Raw genomic sequence first — 16,114 nt, 5'->3', positions numbered from 1 at the left:
ATGGGTCAGTATTTATTTCTCCTAAAAGTCACTTGGTATCCAGCATGAGATTGATAGTTTTTTTTAATAGTTTTTAAAAAGGCCATAAGAGGCCCCAAAAGTTGTTGAGGTTGGTGTATTTTTTCTTTTTTTGGCCTTGCATTTAGTACAAAAGTCTCTGCTATTGTTAATGGCAAACCTGCAGCGTTAGTACTGATATGTGATATTAAGACGCATTTACCGTTCCATACGACGACGTTCCATACTACTCGTCGCTAGGGCTGCTAAAAATGCGGTATGTTCTCTCAGTAGTAGACTCAGTTCCGCCAGGTATGTATTTGAAAGACAACCACCAAAGGCCTAGGCCTACAAAGTAAATTTAATAATTAGGCCTAACCTAAATACTAGGGAAGGCATATCTCGGTGGTGGCATTGGTATGGGTTTATCCTCCCTAGCTAGCTAGATGGATCCCCATCAATTCCACCACACTGTCCTCCGCCTCCTTTCCCTGCCTCCTTCTGCCAACCAAGGTCAGGACCTTGCCTTTTTATTATTGATCCATTGGTCCTTAATTATGTGGCTGCACACCTGCCTGAATTAATTATGCAGTTGCCTGTAGGGGCCTACATGTCACAAAGAAATAATCATATACAATTTTTTTATATTGTAGGCCTAGTTAAGTAGCTAAATGTAACTATGACATCTGTGGAAGATTTGGTATTGATACAACCAAAAACAACCAACAAGAAAGTTGTTGGTAATGGGAAAATCAAATGTAAAAATCCGAAGCAAAAAAAGAAATTGAAACAAAGCAAGTTGTGCAATGATTCAAAAGAGGATAGTGGATGTTTTAATTTGAAGTATTGTACGAGATCAACATATCTACAAAAACCAGCCAGAAATAAGACTCGATTTCCGCCTAAATGTTCGGAAGATTCTGCTTGTGAACTCCTTAAACCTTGTGAAAAGAAAACTAGAAAATGCAAAAATAAAAATGCCACTTCCAGCATTCCGCAGGAGCGCCTCGTCAGGTGTGATCAAACGAACGCCACAAAACAATCGCTCAAATCAAAAAAAGAAAATGTCAAAAGTTCAAAACCACAGAAATTGCAGAATGAAGATAAATTACCTAAAAAGAATAGTGTGCTATCGAAGAAAACCAAAAGTAAAAATGAAACTGCGAAAAAGCAATCCAAAGACTGTGTACCATCAAGAAATGGAAAACGAGATCGCCAATCAACATCAGATTCCTGCAGACCTGGGGAATCTCAGTCAAGTTCTCGATACGAGAAAAGTAGTAAAAAAAAGAAAATTACCAAAGTTGAGCAAAAGGGTCCTACAAAGTCTTCTAAAAAGGTTAAACCAGCGGAGCACGAGAAGGTGGGGACCAGTAGTGACCTACGATCCGACCCAGCGTGTTTGAAAGGTTTGCCGTCAGTAAATGAGGGAGGTATTTCTTCGCCGTGTTCATCGGACTGGGAAGGCTACGATGATGATTCATTCAATTGGTGCTTTTCTAGCGATGGCAGTGATAGCGATGATTTTTGGAGAGATGTAGAATCTAGCGAGTCCGATGATTTTCATTGGTTGAACGATCTTTCTGAACATAGTGCGGAAGATTCAGATATAAGTGAGGATGATTTAATATACAGGTACATAAAGTTTAGAATATTTAATCCATCCATTATTACAAAAAAAACCAGCAGTTTATTTGTCAGTATTTATATATTTTTATCTTATCTTTTGTAATGTTTTTAAAATTGTACTGGTTGTCTAAATATGTATAGAATTAAGTTTATCTATGTATTTTCAAATTTTAATGCACTATTTTGTACTGCAAACTTGATGTGAACATGTAGTATTCTCCATTTTATAAAATGGATTCCTGAAAATTAAATTGAATGGCATACACAGTTAAAAATATAAATACAAATAAAATGCTGATTTTACTTAATTTTGTTTCTAATTCAGGCAATAATGCCAATAACACAATTTAATCCCTACAAACTGTTTACATTTTGTTTATTTAATTCTTTACCCAAAGAATTTATCATTTATTTGGTAAATTTTGTTTACAGTTTATCTGAAGACTATGTTGAAGATGCTCGTCATTCCAATATCCTATTAGGCTTACTTCTTGCGGAGGAATTTGGAGATGATGACTTTATTGAGGTAAGGTAATGTATTGATACAGTAATGTATTGATACAGTAAAGTATTGATACAGTAATGTATTGATACAGTAATGTATTGATACAGTAATGTATTGATACAGTAATGTATTGATACAGTAATGTATTGATACAGTAAAGTATTGATACAGTAAAGTATTGATACAATAATGTATTAATACAGTAATGTATTGATACAGTAATGTATTGATACAGTAATGTTTTCAGAGGTCCAACCTTCTTACTTACCATCTGATTATCGTCTAACCAACAGAGATGCAAAGTTGTAGAGACAAAAAAGATTGTAAAGTTTATTTGCCTGGCACCAACCCATTCTGATTTAAAATATATTGAAATGAGGACTTTTGCCGAAACAAAATCTTTGATATATAACCAACTTTAGATCTTTCGCTAAAAAATTAGCTACAATGTACCTGTAATTTGCCAAAAAAAAAATGACAGAGAGGGTCAAATTGGGAGATCACATTCTTGAACTTGTAACTAATGTGTAATTTATTTTTGTAATTTATTTGTACATTTTAGACGTTACTCCTACTGCTGGCCTCTCATCCTGAGCTTGAAGATGATAAAGCGCCCTCACCAGCTTCAGACGCGACTATCTCTGCACTTCCTACCATCATGGCAACCAAAGAAACTTTAAGTATGTTTAAATAGTACTGTCATTCCTAATTATAGGGAATTTCTTTTGTTGACAATGACCCCTTAATGTCAATGTTAAATTAAAATTGTTTCTAACCTAAATCTCTGTCTACACTATCAAACTTTATGTGACAACAAAATGTGATGTGCCCATATATGGACATGATGATGTCATACCATTACCATATTTTGTCATAGTACTACCATATTTGGGCATATCACACTTTTTTTGTCAAACTAGTTTGATAGTGTAGACACTTTGCGATTTCCCCATTATAGACATACCAGTCAAGTAGGTTTTGTATTTTGTAGTATATATATTATTTTAGTTAAACTGAAATATTAAACTATAGTATTGTTATATTGTATAAAATGTGTATATTATATTTTATGTATTGTATTGTATAAATTTATAAAATATTTATTTAGTAAGTTTTATCTTGCAATTGTTAACTTTTATCTTATTATAGGCAAGGAAACATCATGTGCAATTTGTAGAAGTGATTACGATTTGAATGAGAAGCTGACTCAGTTACCCTGCAAACACATGTTTCACCGTATCTGTGTAGTAGCCTGGTTACACAAGGTAAGGTATTTATAGTGGTGGTATTCTTTTCAGACCTTCTGATTCAACCAATAATTGCAGGTATTTCCATTCCATTCAAGTGATCTCCTTTCTCCTGCAATCTGCCTCGTTTTTAAAAAAATCCAAATATTAAAAGTGCGGCTTTACAATTTAGGCTCTATTGTAGGCTCTCTGATTTAGCAACATTTTGTACAGTCTCTCGATATTTTATTTTAACTGGGACCTCTGACATTGTGATGCAATTAATTACATGTTTACAGTTTTTATGTTTTTGTCTGGTATTACAGCTTCTAAGTTCACTGCAATTCAAAATGTGGAATATTTATAATGTTATAAAAATTTAAGCTTAATGATTTTTTTTGTTTGATATTAGTCTGGTACCTGTCCGGTGTGCCGGTTTCGTCTCACAACTAGTGATAGTGAAGATGAAGATGACTAAAACCAGTTTCAATTTAATTCATGAAAAAATAAACCATTAAAGTCTAAAATATGGAGGTAAATTAGACAGGCAGACAAGTGACCACGTTGACCACTGCTTATTGCCTCATTCAATCAAAAGGACTATAATGGTCACCCTTGGGCCCAAAGGACAGCATTCATACGACTGTACCAGGCATGATAGGTGCTCATGCCTGATTTAAATAATGTCTGAAACCAGACAATGTTTCCATGGGATAGCATTCGTTGTATTTATGTCTAAATACACTATATTCACTTAATAATAACAATTGAAATGGATAACGCAGTTTAAAACCAAAGCATTTATAATATGAAAAGTATAAACAGTAATAATTTACAGTAATAATTAATTCAGTTAATTGGTTGTCTTGTCCGACCTCTTATTGATCACAAGTTAAGACACCATACCATATTGTTCACAGATGTATAATTTTGATTATATCTAAACAAGTTAAATCCAAAAGTTGAAAACAAAATTTATCCAATTTATGTTGCAAGTAAATAGTTTAAAATTTAAATGTTGTGTTACTTCATGAAATTGTTAAAAATCAAAACCCAAATCATATCTCTGTTATCGTTGATAATTTAATAAAATTTACAATTTCAATTTTGTGTATGATTTATTTGCTCATGTTGTTCATGTATTGTTTGAAACTGGAATATCTGAATTTTAGATTTCAATATTTTTTGTTTAATACATTGACATAATACAGATGACATTGTTTTATTTGTTGACTTTGACAAAGTTATTTATTACGTACTGTACATACATGAGTTTCTTTTTACAAAAAAAGTTTCACAATTTACATAAATATGAATAATTGCACCAGCAAATATTTAATCACTAAAACTTTTCTCAAATAATTAATATTAATTACAGGTATGATTATAAATACGCATGATTACAAATGTGTTCATATAATTGGACCATATAAAAGCATCACGGACAAAATGGATTTGATAATACACTTTTCTATAGAAATTGGACTGAAACATTTTGTACACCATAAATTACTACAATTAATCGTTCACGATTTCTATTATGGCGATGTTTACAAGCATAATAAAAGTGTTGTATCCAAATTACAAAGCATTATATTGTAACCTACAAATACACTTTTATTCACTTAGTACATCTTTTATATTAAAAGATTACAGTATTTACAATATAAACATTTGTTCTAGATGGTGGTAGTGTAAAATGAGTATTTAACTTTATTTCTACTTAAGGTAAGTTAATAAAATTAATTGAGTAAGGTGAAGCAAGTACTGTTGACATATTCAATATTGGTCCTGGAAATTTTATTGTAATACTTATTTAAACATGCAGCAATGTAGTAGAATTATCAGTTTTAATTGTTAAACTTACATTTTTGTTCTGTTTGCATACACAGTAATTGTTAATTTATGTATCGAAATTACTATATTTTGAATCATGAGTACAAAGCAGGGATATTCGGAAGTGTTGCAAACACGTATTTACCAAGAAGGACGAGCCAGCTCCAGCCCCTCACTTCTCAAAGGCGACAAAAAATGGCGTGGTCGGCCTATTTAAAAAATATTCAGAGTTCGTAGGCATAGTTACTAAAGCACACAATTAGGTCAAAGACTTCTTAATCAAGAGAGTACAATTCTTTCTCCACAATGTTTCGTTTATTAGTGATCTTTCGTTCTGGGCACGCGTAGAATGACTGTTAGACTCAATAGCTGAGAAGTCACATGGTGAACATCTTAATCCCCATCGTCCAATTTAAACTCGAACCCTTGACTTGTGGCTTGTGCTATGAGTCTCTGGCTATCCAGTAAAAACGTACTATAAACAATATGACTGTTTTGTTTGGCTAGTTGCAGCATGGTCCTGTCTGACACTTTATCACAGCGCATCAAGCCAAGGTACTTGAGTCTCGCACACATAGTCGATATTGAGATGACGCCCTCGTCCGTGATTTCCTCGCACCAACCGACGTCAACATGTTCCAAATTACTTGCATATTTTCCAAGACTGAATAAAGCTGTAAAAAGTAAGATTTTGCTTTTTTTAATTGAGGCATATTTATGCATAAATGGCATGCCATACCTATACTTGAGCTGAAATCTGGTTCCTAAATAAAATTAAAACCTCCACGCCACCTCCAAATATATTTAACAAAGTTTTTCTTTGAATTTTTAACCAGTTTTTTAAAAACCAAATGTCACAGATACAGTTGGTAGTTGGCTATTTGGAAATTTCTTGTACTTTTTAAGAATTGGACCCAGAACCTTGCATACAAGCATATTAACCACATCATTTGTATATTCCACAATTAAATAAGCAATTTATAGTATTTACTAATTATATTATACCTGCGTCTGTTAGCTTACAGCCGACCAATAATAATTTCTTGATTTCTTTAGCATAAATGGAAATATGTTGAATACAGTCATCATCAATACTGTGACATAGGCAGAGGTTCAACGTCTGAATGTGCTTACAATGGTCTATAACATACTTGACGGCGTGAGGGCTCACATTCTTATTGTTACTAATGTCAATATTTATTAATGTTGGAATCTGTTGAAGAAGAAGAAGGATTGATATGGGTAGTTAAAGAAAATACCACAATTCGTATACTGTATTCAGGGCCATAGCCACTAGTACGACTTGTAAATTTTCAACCTGGCCACTTTTTCACAGGCCTTTTATAACCCCATGGCCTGCACAGGGGATTGTTCCCTCTTGTTTAGACAACCACACTACTTTAATTCTCTTGGCTAAGTATTTTTTGTACTTCAATCATGTTGGTTTATCATGTTGATTTTCGAACTACAGTAAAACCCTATTAAAGAGACACCTTTGGAACATTGTTGTCAATAGGGGTGTCCTCAATAGTGGCACCCTCTGAATAGTGGAGTCCCCTGTATCCCCTTCTTAAGTGTTGGTGTCTCAAACTCTAGTCTGTAAATTAAATTAATTAAATTCAATGGAATAGCCAAAATATATGGGGTACAAATCCAATCCATTTTGGTCCCAGTATTGGTAAACACAATAATTCCACAAACTTACTTTTGATAAATGGAAGAAACCATTTATTGAAAGGGAACATTTATGTATTGTTATAGAGTGAAGAGACTTGCAGTGAGAAGAGAGAGCTTCAACTGATGCATCAGTCACCTACAGATTTCAAGAACAAAATGTTATTCCACTTTCACATATCAATCAATTATACTCTATGCGTTTAAATATACACTGTGTTATACTGATATATATATTAATACTGTGCTATTATCAACCTGGTCATTTTCTTGGAATGTGATAAGTTCAATGTTCGGACATTTGATGGCAAGAACTTGCGTTGATTTATCCGTTATTTGTGTACACTGGTTCAATTTCACTTGTTCTAGTTGCCGACAGCTACAGGCAATCTTGAAAAATGATACGTTAAAGTTATACGATGCGATATTATTTATTGTCATTTTAACAAAGCATAGTCCCACCCCAATGTCCATTAAATTTTGTTCTTACTAATTACTACTGTAGACTCTCAAAAGTTTCTTTCTCAGTTGTTTTTACTTACCCTCTGAAGGGCTACGTCAGTTAGACCGACAGAACCCGACAAGTTCAACTTCTTTAGCCGATGACAGTGGTCAGCGATAGACGTGTAACTCATGTCTGTTAACCTTGAACATCTAAAGCATCAATTAAATTTATTGTAAAATGTATTCATTTTTTTAATTTTAATTAATTTGTGCACAATATATTATTTGAGTACATTTTTATATATTAAATTCTGTAATTTTTTTTATCGAGGAGTGTATTTGTGCTGAGTTGGCCAGGAACACCCACTTAATTAAAGGTCCTTGTCAACCCACATAAGAACAGGTCATTTTTGTTTTCTTCAGGCAACCTTTAATAGTGTTTGACACCTACCTAAACTTTGCTAGCTATGTAAATCTTTGATACTGTACTTACTGTAATAAATGCAAAATCCTTAAATTTGAACATTTAGTGAGGACAGACGATAATCCGCTGTCTGTAACGAGACTGCAGTCTGAAAGTAATATTGACGAAATGTTGTTGCTAAGCGACGTGACACGATCCAGAATGCAGTCTGTGATTCGTAGATACTCGTGTGAATCTTCTAACCTGATGCTACGCCAAAGATCCGGATCCTTACTAATACTGTACCAAAGTTTGCAGACGCACGCTGCATGATTTAAAATATCCCGCATTTTTAACATCGAAAAGATGTGCACAAGAAGACTTCGCGGCAGATTGTTTATAAATAATACTTCATCTGTTATATTTTTATTTTCAACGTTTGATTTTGAAGAAAGCGAATCATTTACCACTGACTGATTTGGTCTGCTTTTAGTTTTATCTCCATGTGCTTCGTCATCTGTCCTTTCTAAAAAGGGAAATCCCCTACATGATGGTTCTTGAACAATGTCCCTTTCATTAGGAATATCTCCTGGTGGTAATCTCTTGGATCTTGATGTACAGTCCATATATGAGTATCGACACAGTTTGTTCGGGTTTAACCTATCGTCCACCGACCCTTGAGGCAGTATCCGCTTTTCTGGTGATGTATCACAATTAGAAGTATTTAAAGACTGAATGGTTAATGAGCTAACGTCACATGACTTATTAGCATATTTATGAGGGAGAGTTTTGTCCTCCTTGACTGTACTTCCTCTCTCCGTCTCATTTCCTTCCATTATCAAGTCTTGCTTGTCTGGTTTCATCATTCCTTTTACTCTTATACTTTTATTTCAATGTGATCTTGATATCAGAATGTAGTGACATCACAAATTGCTTTGTCACTATTTGTAAGAATTCATTCATGCATGATAAGAACATAAGTACTATATCTGAAAATTAAACAATAAATTTTAAATAATAAAACAAATAATTTGTTAAACAACAGAAATCAGATAATTATTATAGTACTGTACTACTGTATTAAAACTATTTTAATAATTTTAATTAAGTATATAAGTATTTGTCAGAAAAGAAAAACATATTAAAACTTTATATATTTGAAATAAGAAAGATACAGTATTGTAATGAAAACATTATTTAAAAAAAAGTTTGTTGTTGAATAGGCCACTTTATTTTATTTTACTTGGATTAAAACAATTATTTACCTGATAAAACCGTACTCTACTGAAGAAAGAAGTCAACGAAAGCTCAATTTTTTTATTTTTAATATTAAATTTAATAACTGCTATTAACATTTTCAGTATGGTTTTATAAAGTGAATAAACTTATTAAAACTACAAAATGGCTAATTTACTGTAAAGTTTTTCATGTTTTTGAAAGAAAATACATCTTGGCTTGTGTTAGGGATTCAGTTTTTTTTCTTTTCTTTTACACTTTAAATGCATCACCGACTACATTTGGTTTCTTCTGTTTTGTTTTACTTGAGCAAATGAAATTTGTACAAATATTTAAATTATGAACTGTTTTTTTTTAGGTTACAATAATTTTAATAATCTGTTAAAATGTTTGAAATGGGTGGAGCAATAGGGGATTACTTAGAGTTGACCACAATTGTTTAGAGTAGGTGTACAATGATCAAATATAAAATATCATGATGACAATTAGTATAATAACAATACTTTAACATTTACAATTTAGCTGACTCAGCATGAAGTTATACTATAACACATGTTTGAATAAACAATAAGAAACATAGATTAGTGTATAATCAAAAAGGATTTCCCCTGAGATACCAAAACAAAAAGACTATCAATATTTAACACTACACATTGTTCAGAGCCTCAATTTAGTTATTATAATAATCTTTAATATACTGAGTGACCTGACCAAATCAAATCACTTTTGTCCTCATTAGGAAAATATTTTGAGTGTATTTCATAGTATAGTACATAAAAACGTCTCTTCTGTCAAAGAGTGGTCTCCCAGAGGGCCCAGTTATGATGAGTAACTATGTGTGACAGTACTACTGTACACCGGAGTAACCCCCTACTCGTCTCGAAAGATAGGTTCTTTGAAGTACACACCAGATGTGTACACTGGACCTACAGGTACGGTTTATATTCTTTATCCAAGAAGACTGGTTCTACTAACAGAACCATGGAGCGAGCCTTGGACCGTATGTATGTATAAAGGCTTGACCACTCCCTCACTAGTTGCTGTGAAGGTAATCTTTCAATAAAGCTTGGTTCCCACTTAGACGCAACTAATTACGCAAGTAATTTAACCAATCACATTCACAAGCGATGGATTGTTCGAACTGTCGCTTGTCATTGTTAAATTTGCTTGCATTGTGAGATTACATCCATTGCATTGTGTCTTATAGGAACCAGGAATATAGGGCCTGGTGAGCAAATTACATTCAAAACAAAATCATTTTTAAAAAATATTTAGACATAGTAATCATAGTTTAATCAACTAAATGAATCAATTATTTTAGTGAATTAGAATTTTGGTTTCTATGAATTAACTCTTTTAAATTTTAATGCTTGCTTTGCTTTGTGTGGAAATAAGTTTTGAACTTAAAGAAGTTTTGAAAACCAGAATCACCTGACCCAAAAAGTGACTATATACAGTAATTCACAGCTGGAAACTGGTTTACCTCAATTAGTAAATTGTTTTAAGTTGGGTTAAAAAAAATATATATGTAAATTTAAATTAATCCAACATGCACTCTCTGATGGCCAGTGTATCTAAATCGGGAATAAAGTCTCCTGAATATTAGTAAAATGTTTAATAGAAAAAATACAAGTACAGGAAAATAGGATTAAATCCAAGGAAACATAAGTTATGATAGGATTATATACTTGTTGTGTAACCCATATTAGCATTTTCACTTTCACTGTTAAGTGTTATCTAAAAAAATTGGAATAACTAACAGTAATCTTTGGAATAACAAAAAACATTTATTTTACAATTTGTAGCCGATTATCGGTATCTATAGTTCGTCCAGTATCGTAACAAGTTCTGTGATACAGTACACATATGTATGTGATGCCTTATGCTCTGTGTACACTATCAAAGTTTATGTGACAAAAAAATGTCATGTACCCATATATGGACATAATGATGTCATATCACTATCATATTCGGGCATATCACTACTATATTTGGGCACATCCTACCTTTGATAGTGTAGACAGAGCTTAATATACAGTTCACATATGTACGTGATGCAAGCCTAACCTAATAATTTGTTACATTTAACATTTTTCTGCCTATGATAGCCCAAAAAAGTAATGAACAGACACTTCTAACAAAGTAAATTGAGCACTCTCTCTCTCCTAAACCACAAATGTTGCATTTTATGTAATTATGTAATACTGTATATAACTTGCCATCCGGAGCACACTATGGTTACAAATAACACAGACAGTTAATGAAATAATATAATAATTATTGAAACATTGTGTAGAACATAAAAACTAGATAGATAGTAATTCCCACCCAACCCTACTTCCAACCTGTTGGTTAGTTGAAACATGTAAAATCTGTACTGTGTCCATAAACATCCTCTCGTAAAATTAGGGCTACTGTACTGTACAGTCAATTCTCAAATATCGACTCTTGGGCTAACCTATAATATGTCTGGTTTTATTTTTATTTTATGACAGTTTGGAGACAAGTCTCCAGTATTCTGAATGTGTTTTAAATGCTAAATTGGGACCTCTTGGACCTCAAGAAACTGGTTTCGGGAGATTTTTCTGAATGTATTCAGCAGTACAAGTGGCGTCCACGTGTTAGAACAATAAAATGCCAGCACATGGAACAATGACAATCAGTTTACTCTGTCTCAGGTTTAATCTGACTCATCTTAGTCTATTACATTTTAACAATAGAAAAATAAGTGTAGACACTTGAATTTCATCTCAATGTGTACCACTCACCGCTGCATGACTATGGTGGTACTTATTGTCATGATTTCTATTATGCTATCAAATGGGATTTGTTTGAGGTTTAAATTTATGACTCATCTAAAAATAATATTTACCACTTTTTTTATTATTCAGGCTTGATATAATACTGTCTACAGGGTGCAGATCATGTGATAAATTAACATTTTTTTTCAATTCTCATTATAAAATGTTCATAACCATGCTCTTTAAACATTCTTATTCCCAGTTGGTCTTTTTACCACAGTTGACAAGAGGACCAGTAAAATCACATTTTTACTGTTCCTCCACTCATTTTAATGGTCACAGAATATGGGCCTATAAATGATAAAAATATTAATATTTCTATAATCCACACGGCACTGTGTTGTGTCAAAGTTCACCTAAAAATTGACATTACATCGTTATCATCATCGACACTTTAGCCGCAAATATTAATGGTATTTGGTATGTTTACAAACATGTTTGTAACAATTAACACAATTTGGTAACTTCAAACACCATTCATCATCTTGACACTTCCATCAAAAATGTTTGGGCTGCTGCCCATAGTTTGCGGAACATATTAAATGTTTCCTCCCATCACAGTAAAGTACCTCCTTACTTTAGGGGGGATTGTCAGTCTCAATAATATATTGAAAATGAATAATAATTTTTTTATTTATTTATTTATTTTTATTTATTTATCTATTTATTTATTCTTTTTAAGGTATCTTAATTAATGTAACTAGTTTTAGTGGGCCTCCTATCACAAGCCCCTTGGGGTTTCTTGGAGGTCCCTTTCATCGTTTAAAACATGTTTTACTCCTCACTTGTTTTTGTTTGTTTATGAGATGAATAAAGAGATTTATGTAATATATACTAAAAGAATGAAGTAAATATAGAAAAATAATTATATATATAACAAAATACAATATATTTATAATTAAAAAAAAAAAAATTTCCCATAAAGATGTTACCATTCTCATGGATGTATGAAGGATACCAAAATATTCCAACAGTGCAGTACTAATATGCTAACCTAGTTAGGCCTAGCCTACGTACTCCTATTATAGCTAGGTAGGAGGGTGGGTGGTACAATTTGACCCAGCCAGAGAGCTCGTCACCCACCACCAGCCACTTCACACTTCGTTACATTTTTGGCAGGTGGCAGCCTACCGTAAATATAATATGTCTTCTTATTACTTCTTTTGGTAGGCTAGGTTTTTCTTTTATTAGAGCCTACCTGGTCCATATTATATTTATAAATCCTATCTTTATTTCATTTAGCCTACCTGCTTTATAAAAATTGCTAATGCAGATGCTAAACTAACTCCGTCCAAAAAAATTCACACACAAAATACGCCATCCTTGACATTTGGTCAAAGTTCAAATCTTGTTTACTTTTTTTTTTAAACCCGGAAGTTTTCAAAGGCCACGGTGACCAGGAGTTCGCGGCGGCAGCGCGGGGGAGGAGGAGGAGGCGCGGCGGCGAGGCGTAATTCGCTTCTGATAAAGTAAATAACTTGGCCTACGCCCTCTAGGTAGGTTCTCTTCCTTGCCTGGAAGAAGTTGGTTTAGAAGTTCCTGATCTTGAATTCATGTATTATTTATTTGGAATAAAACTTTCTTTTAAGTACTTTTAACATAATATTTCATCTTGATATTGAAGGTAGGTAATTTCAAGTTATTTAACATCAATTCAACAAACTTTTGATATTTACTGAAGTTGCAGTGAGTGTAGTTAATTTCCATATGAATAGAGCCTAGCCGGAAAACAAGACGTATGAATGAATGGCCATCTCGGCATGACCGCCGTATGTGGTGTAGTTCGGTTTCCAAGGTTCCAGCTTGTGTTTTTTACACAGCCTATAATTTAGACGATCGTTTTCTTCCATATTTTGAGTAAAATTACATATTTTAAACCGATTTTTTTTGTCTGTGTTGTTGTAAGCAAGCAGTATGACAGATTCAAATACTGCAAAGCTTCGAAAAATTGCTTTTGGAAAGAAAAAGAAGTCGAAAGAATTGCCGCTTATTCATCAAGAAGAAACAGTGTTTTTGAATCCAAATGCACCAGATTATACCCATAGACTAGCAAGTGATGATGAAGATGACAATAAAGAGCTCAGCTTACTTGAGCTCTCCAATGCTTCCAGTTTATTTAACGAACTGAATGAGAGTTTTTCCAGACATTCTAATGTGGTTAGACATTTATCTTTTAATAATAACTCAATGTTGTTTGTTTATCATTTCATGTGTGGCTATCTGTCAAAGTGACATACAATACTGTATCATCTAAATATGGATTTTGGTGGTGGGAAGGGTGACCCACAGGGTGTGGCACTTAACCAATAACACAGTTTCCTAAAAACAATGTTCACGTTTCACTTCATTCATAACGCACCCCTAACACTCTCTACAACTACCTCAACTACATGGGATGTTCTCTTATTATCTACAGGTGTCGTGGTCCCCATTTTCCAACTGTTGAAAAGATACACTTCTGTATCAATGGGGTGGTGCACTTACTCCAACATCACCCCCTTCCCTCTGTACTGTAACACACTCGCACATCACCCTATTTACACCACTCACAACAATACCAAACGTTATGTGCTATAGTAATACACTACCTGATGTTAAAGAAGTTCCTTAATAGCCACCATTCTAGATTATAGAAATTAGGGTAAAATTAACAATATTGAGGAGGAGTGGACTTTTGGGATTTGTGTGGCCAACCAATTAATCCAATGTACTGAGTTAGGTCACATTCTGATTAATTTCCTACAGTACCTTCCACTTTCTTTTTGCTGGAACGAATGATTTAAGCATTTAAACAAATGCAACAAGACCAGTAAATGTATCAGCCTTACAAAGTATGGCGTGCATCGATATTCAAATTCAATCAATATTTTTTATACTATGTACATTTCTTATCTTTAGCTACGAAAAGATACAATACTTTATTTAACCCTCAACTTCCCCGACATTCACCTGACTCCCCCACCCACTTCCTTATGTGGGAGCATCTCAATAACACAATTTCCATTTTGTTTACCATTCTAAATTACATGTCATTTTTGTTGAAGAATTTAAATTCTATTAACTATCAATCATCAGTAGCCTATATACTCTACATTAGTATTAGTAAAACTGTGTCTATTTTTCTAATACTCATGTGATCTTTTTGTCGTGTTTCTTACATTATTTATCTGCAAATCATATGTTTTTATATTTGTTGTCTGTTGTGGTGCTTGTTTGCAGTGAATAAATCATTTCATTTGTCATTTCTTTTATCATGTGTTACAGTTAGTTTCTCATCAACTGTCATAGTATTTTATTGTTTTCTCTTTTTCTATTTTAGAATAAAAGTTGTAAAGCTTTAATTACCACTAATGGCTTGATAATATGAATTGTACAATGAAATATTATCAATAATTGTAATATCTCTTCCTTTCTTTAATATTTTCATTGATTTTGCTGCTATTTTAATTATCAAAAAGGGAAGTTACTCATAAATAAAGCACAGCTGTTAAATTCAAGATCTTAATTTTGTACTGAAAATAGTACAATTTAATATTGGGTATGTTTTACGTTAAAACTAATGTTTTTAATAGTAACATTCATGCAACCTTGAACCTGGTATTAAACAGTTGAAACAAACATGATAACAACTCTGAAAAGACAACTATATCTGTTGTTTACAAATATTGTATATTATTCATTTCACTTTTATTTGTATTATTTTCTATTGTTTATATTATATACTGTCTGTCAACTCTCCAAATACCAGACTCTCTGAAAACCGGAAACACCAGACTTTTCTTCTTGAGGTCCAAAAAGTCCCAAATTCATTTTTACCATTAAAATCACATTCTGAATATCAGAAATTAGGCCAGCCCAAAGGTGTTAGTTATTGGGAAAGTTGTATTTTCCATTCATTGAAAGTTTTTACTTTTTTTTTATAATTAATAGTAGGCCTACTTTTAGCAGTGTAAGGCAGCCTTACTGATAGCTACATGACGAATGTTTTGGAAGGTCAATTTAAGGTCAACCTAGATTTTAGTTTTGCGTACATCTTTTAGCCTGTTCCATACCATACCGTATGTACAGTACCATGTAGCCTGTATTTTAAAGTAGGTATCTGTATTTTTAATTAATCTGCAGAAACAATCTTTTATTACACTTACAGTATTTATAAATTTAAAATGTAATCAACACCAATAAGACAAGTTCCCAAACTTGTTAGCATATTAAAGATTATACGAACACATACTTTCATATTTGGGGATACAAATGGGAATTTTTTTTCAATAGGTTTAGTTTATCTCTAATCTAAATGTTTATGATTTGTCACAAAAGCATTGACAATTACAACTGGTGTACATTTTGACAAGTCATTGTGTTA

The 16,114-nt window shown here is 32.8% G+C and overlaps 3 protein-coding genes across 12 annotated transcripts in view; 2 read left to right on the top strand and 1 right to left on the bottom strand.

Annotated features, from left to right (window-relative positions):
* The first annotated feature begins 24 nt into the window (after window positions 1–24).
* Window positions 25–3,854, top strand: LOC144852202 (uncharacterized). Of its 3 annotated transcripts, none has more exons than XM_078709967.1 (6): window positions 25–109; window positions 651–1,632; window positions 2,059–2,152; window positions 2,694–2,811; window positions 3,281–3,396; window positions 3,770–3,854. In XM_078709967.1, the coding sequence occupies exons 2-6, from the start codon at window positions 677–679 to the stop codon at window positions 3,833–3,835; spliced, it is 1,350 nt and encodes a 449-aa protein (XP_078566093.1). In that variant the 5' UTR covers window positions 25–109; window positions 651–676; the 3' UTR covers window positions 3,836–3,854. The 3 variants fall into 3 exon arrangements, with proteins under 3 accessions (XP_078566093.1, XP_078566084.1, XP_078566101.1); XM_078709958.1 differs by lacking the exon at window positions 25–109 and adding an exon at window positions 223–309; XM_078709975.1 differs by lacking the exon at window positions 25–109 and adding an exon at window positions 296–309 and having other exon boundaries at window positions 662–1,632.
* A 772-nt stretch (window positions 3,855–4,626) lies between these two features.
* LOC144837666 (F-box/LRR-repeat protein 17-like) lies at window positions 4,627–13,641 on the bottom strand. 2 transcript variants are annotated; one of them, XM_078692885.1, is made up of 7 exons: window positions 13,415–13,641; window positions 7,805–8,703; window positions 7,410–7,521; window positions 7,126–7,257; window positions 6,899–7,006; window positions 6,199–6,406; window positions 4,627–5,867 (listed from the first exon to the last, which is right to left on the bottom strand). In XM_078692885.1, exons 2-7 carry the CDS (start codon window positions 8,578–8,580, stop codon window positions 5,587–5,589), a joined length of 1,617 nt encoding a protein of 538 aa, XP_078549011.1. In that variant the 5' UTR covers window positions 8,581–8,703; window positions 13,415–13,641; the 3' UTR covers window positions 4,627–5,586. The 2 variants fall into 2 exon arrangements, with proteins under 2 accessions (XP_078549011.1, XP_078549003.1); XM_078692877.1 differs by lacking the exon at window positions 13,415–13,641 and adding an exon at window positions 12,999–13,079.
* Window positions 13,243–16,114, top strand: part of LOC144837443 (tyrosine-protein kinase Fer-like) — a 21,779-nt gene continuing 18,907 nt past the window's right edge. For 5 of the 7 annotated variants that reach the window (XR_013611492.1, XR_013611496.1, XR_013611504.1 and 2 more), the window contains exons 1-2: window positions 13,243–13,375; window positions 13,658–13,908. Coding sequence is in view for 3 of the 7 variants with exons in the window: in XM_078692553.1 (XP_078548679.1) it covers window positions 13,666–13,908 (243 nt within the window). In the remaining 4 variants the exon portion in view is untranslated. The remainder of the gene's footprint in view (window positions 13,376–13,657; window positions 13,909–16,114) is intronic. The other 2 variants (XM_078692560.1, XM_078692583.1) reach the window with 2 other exon arrangements.

The sequence above is a fragment of the Antedon bifida genome, chromosome 1 (assembly GCF_963402885.1).
Source record: "Antedon bifida chromosome 1, ecAntBifi1.1, whole genome shotgun sequence".
Lineage (NCBI taxonomy): Eukaryota > Metazoa > Echinodermata > Crinoidea > Comatulida > Antedonidae > Antedon > Antedon bifida.
This window is presented reverse-complemented; position numbering and strand designations above follow the sequence as displayed.

Coding starts and splice junctions, on each gene's coding strand:
- LOC144852202 (XM_078709967.1), top strand. CDS start 677: ATGACATCTGTGGAAGATTTGGTATTGATACAACCAAAAACAACCAAC. Junction 1,633..2,058: donor GAGGATGATTTAATATACAG/GTACATAAAGTT, acceptor TTTTGTTTACAG/TTTATCTGAAGACTATGTTG. Junction 2,812..3,280: donor GGCAACCAAAGAAACTTTAA/GTATGTTTAAAT, acceptor ATCTTATTATAG/GCAAGGAAACATCATGTGCA.
- LOC144837666 (XM_078692885.1), bottom strand. CDS start 8,580: ATGATGAAACCAGACAAGCAAGACTTGATAATGGAAGGAAATGAGACG. Junction 7,522..7,804: donor AGGATTTTGCATTTATTACA/GTAAGTACAGTA, acceptor TTGATGCTTTAG/ATGTTCAAGGTTAACAGACA. Junction 5,868..6,198: donor CTGTAAGCTAACAGACGCAG/GTATAATATAAT, acceptor TACTTTTTACAG/CTTTATTCAGTCTTGGAAAA.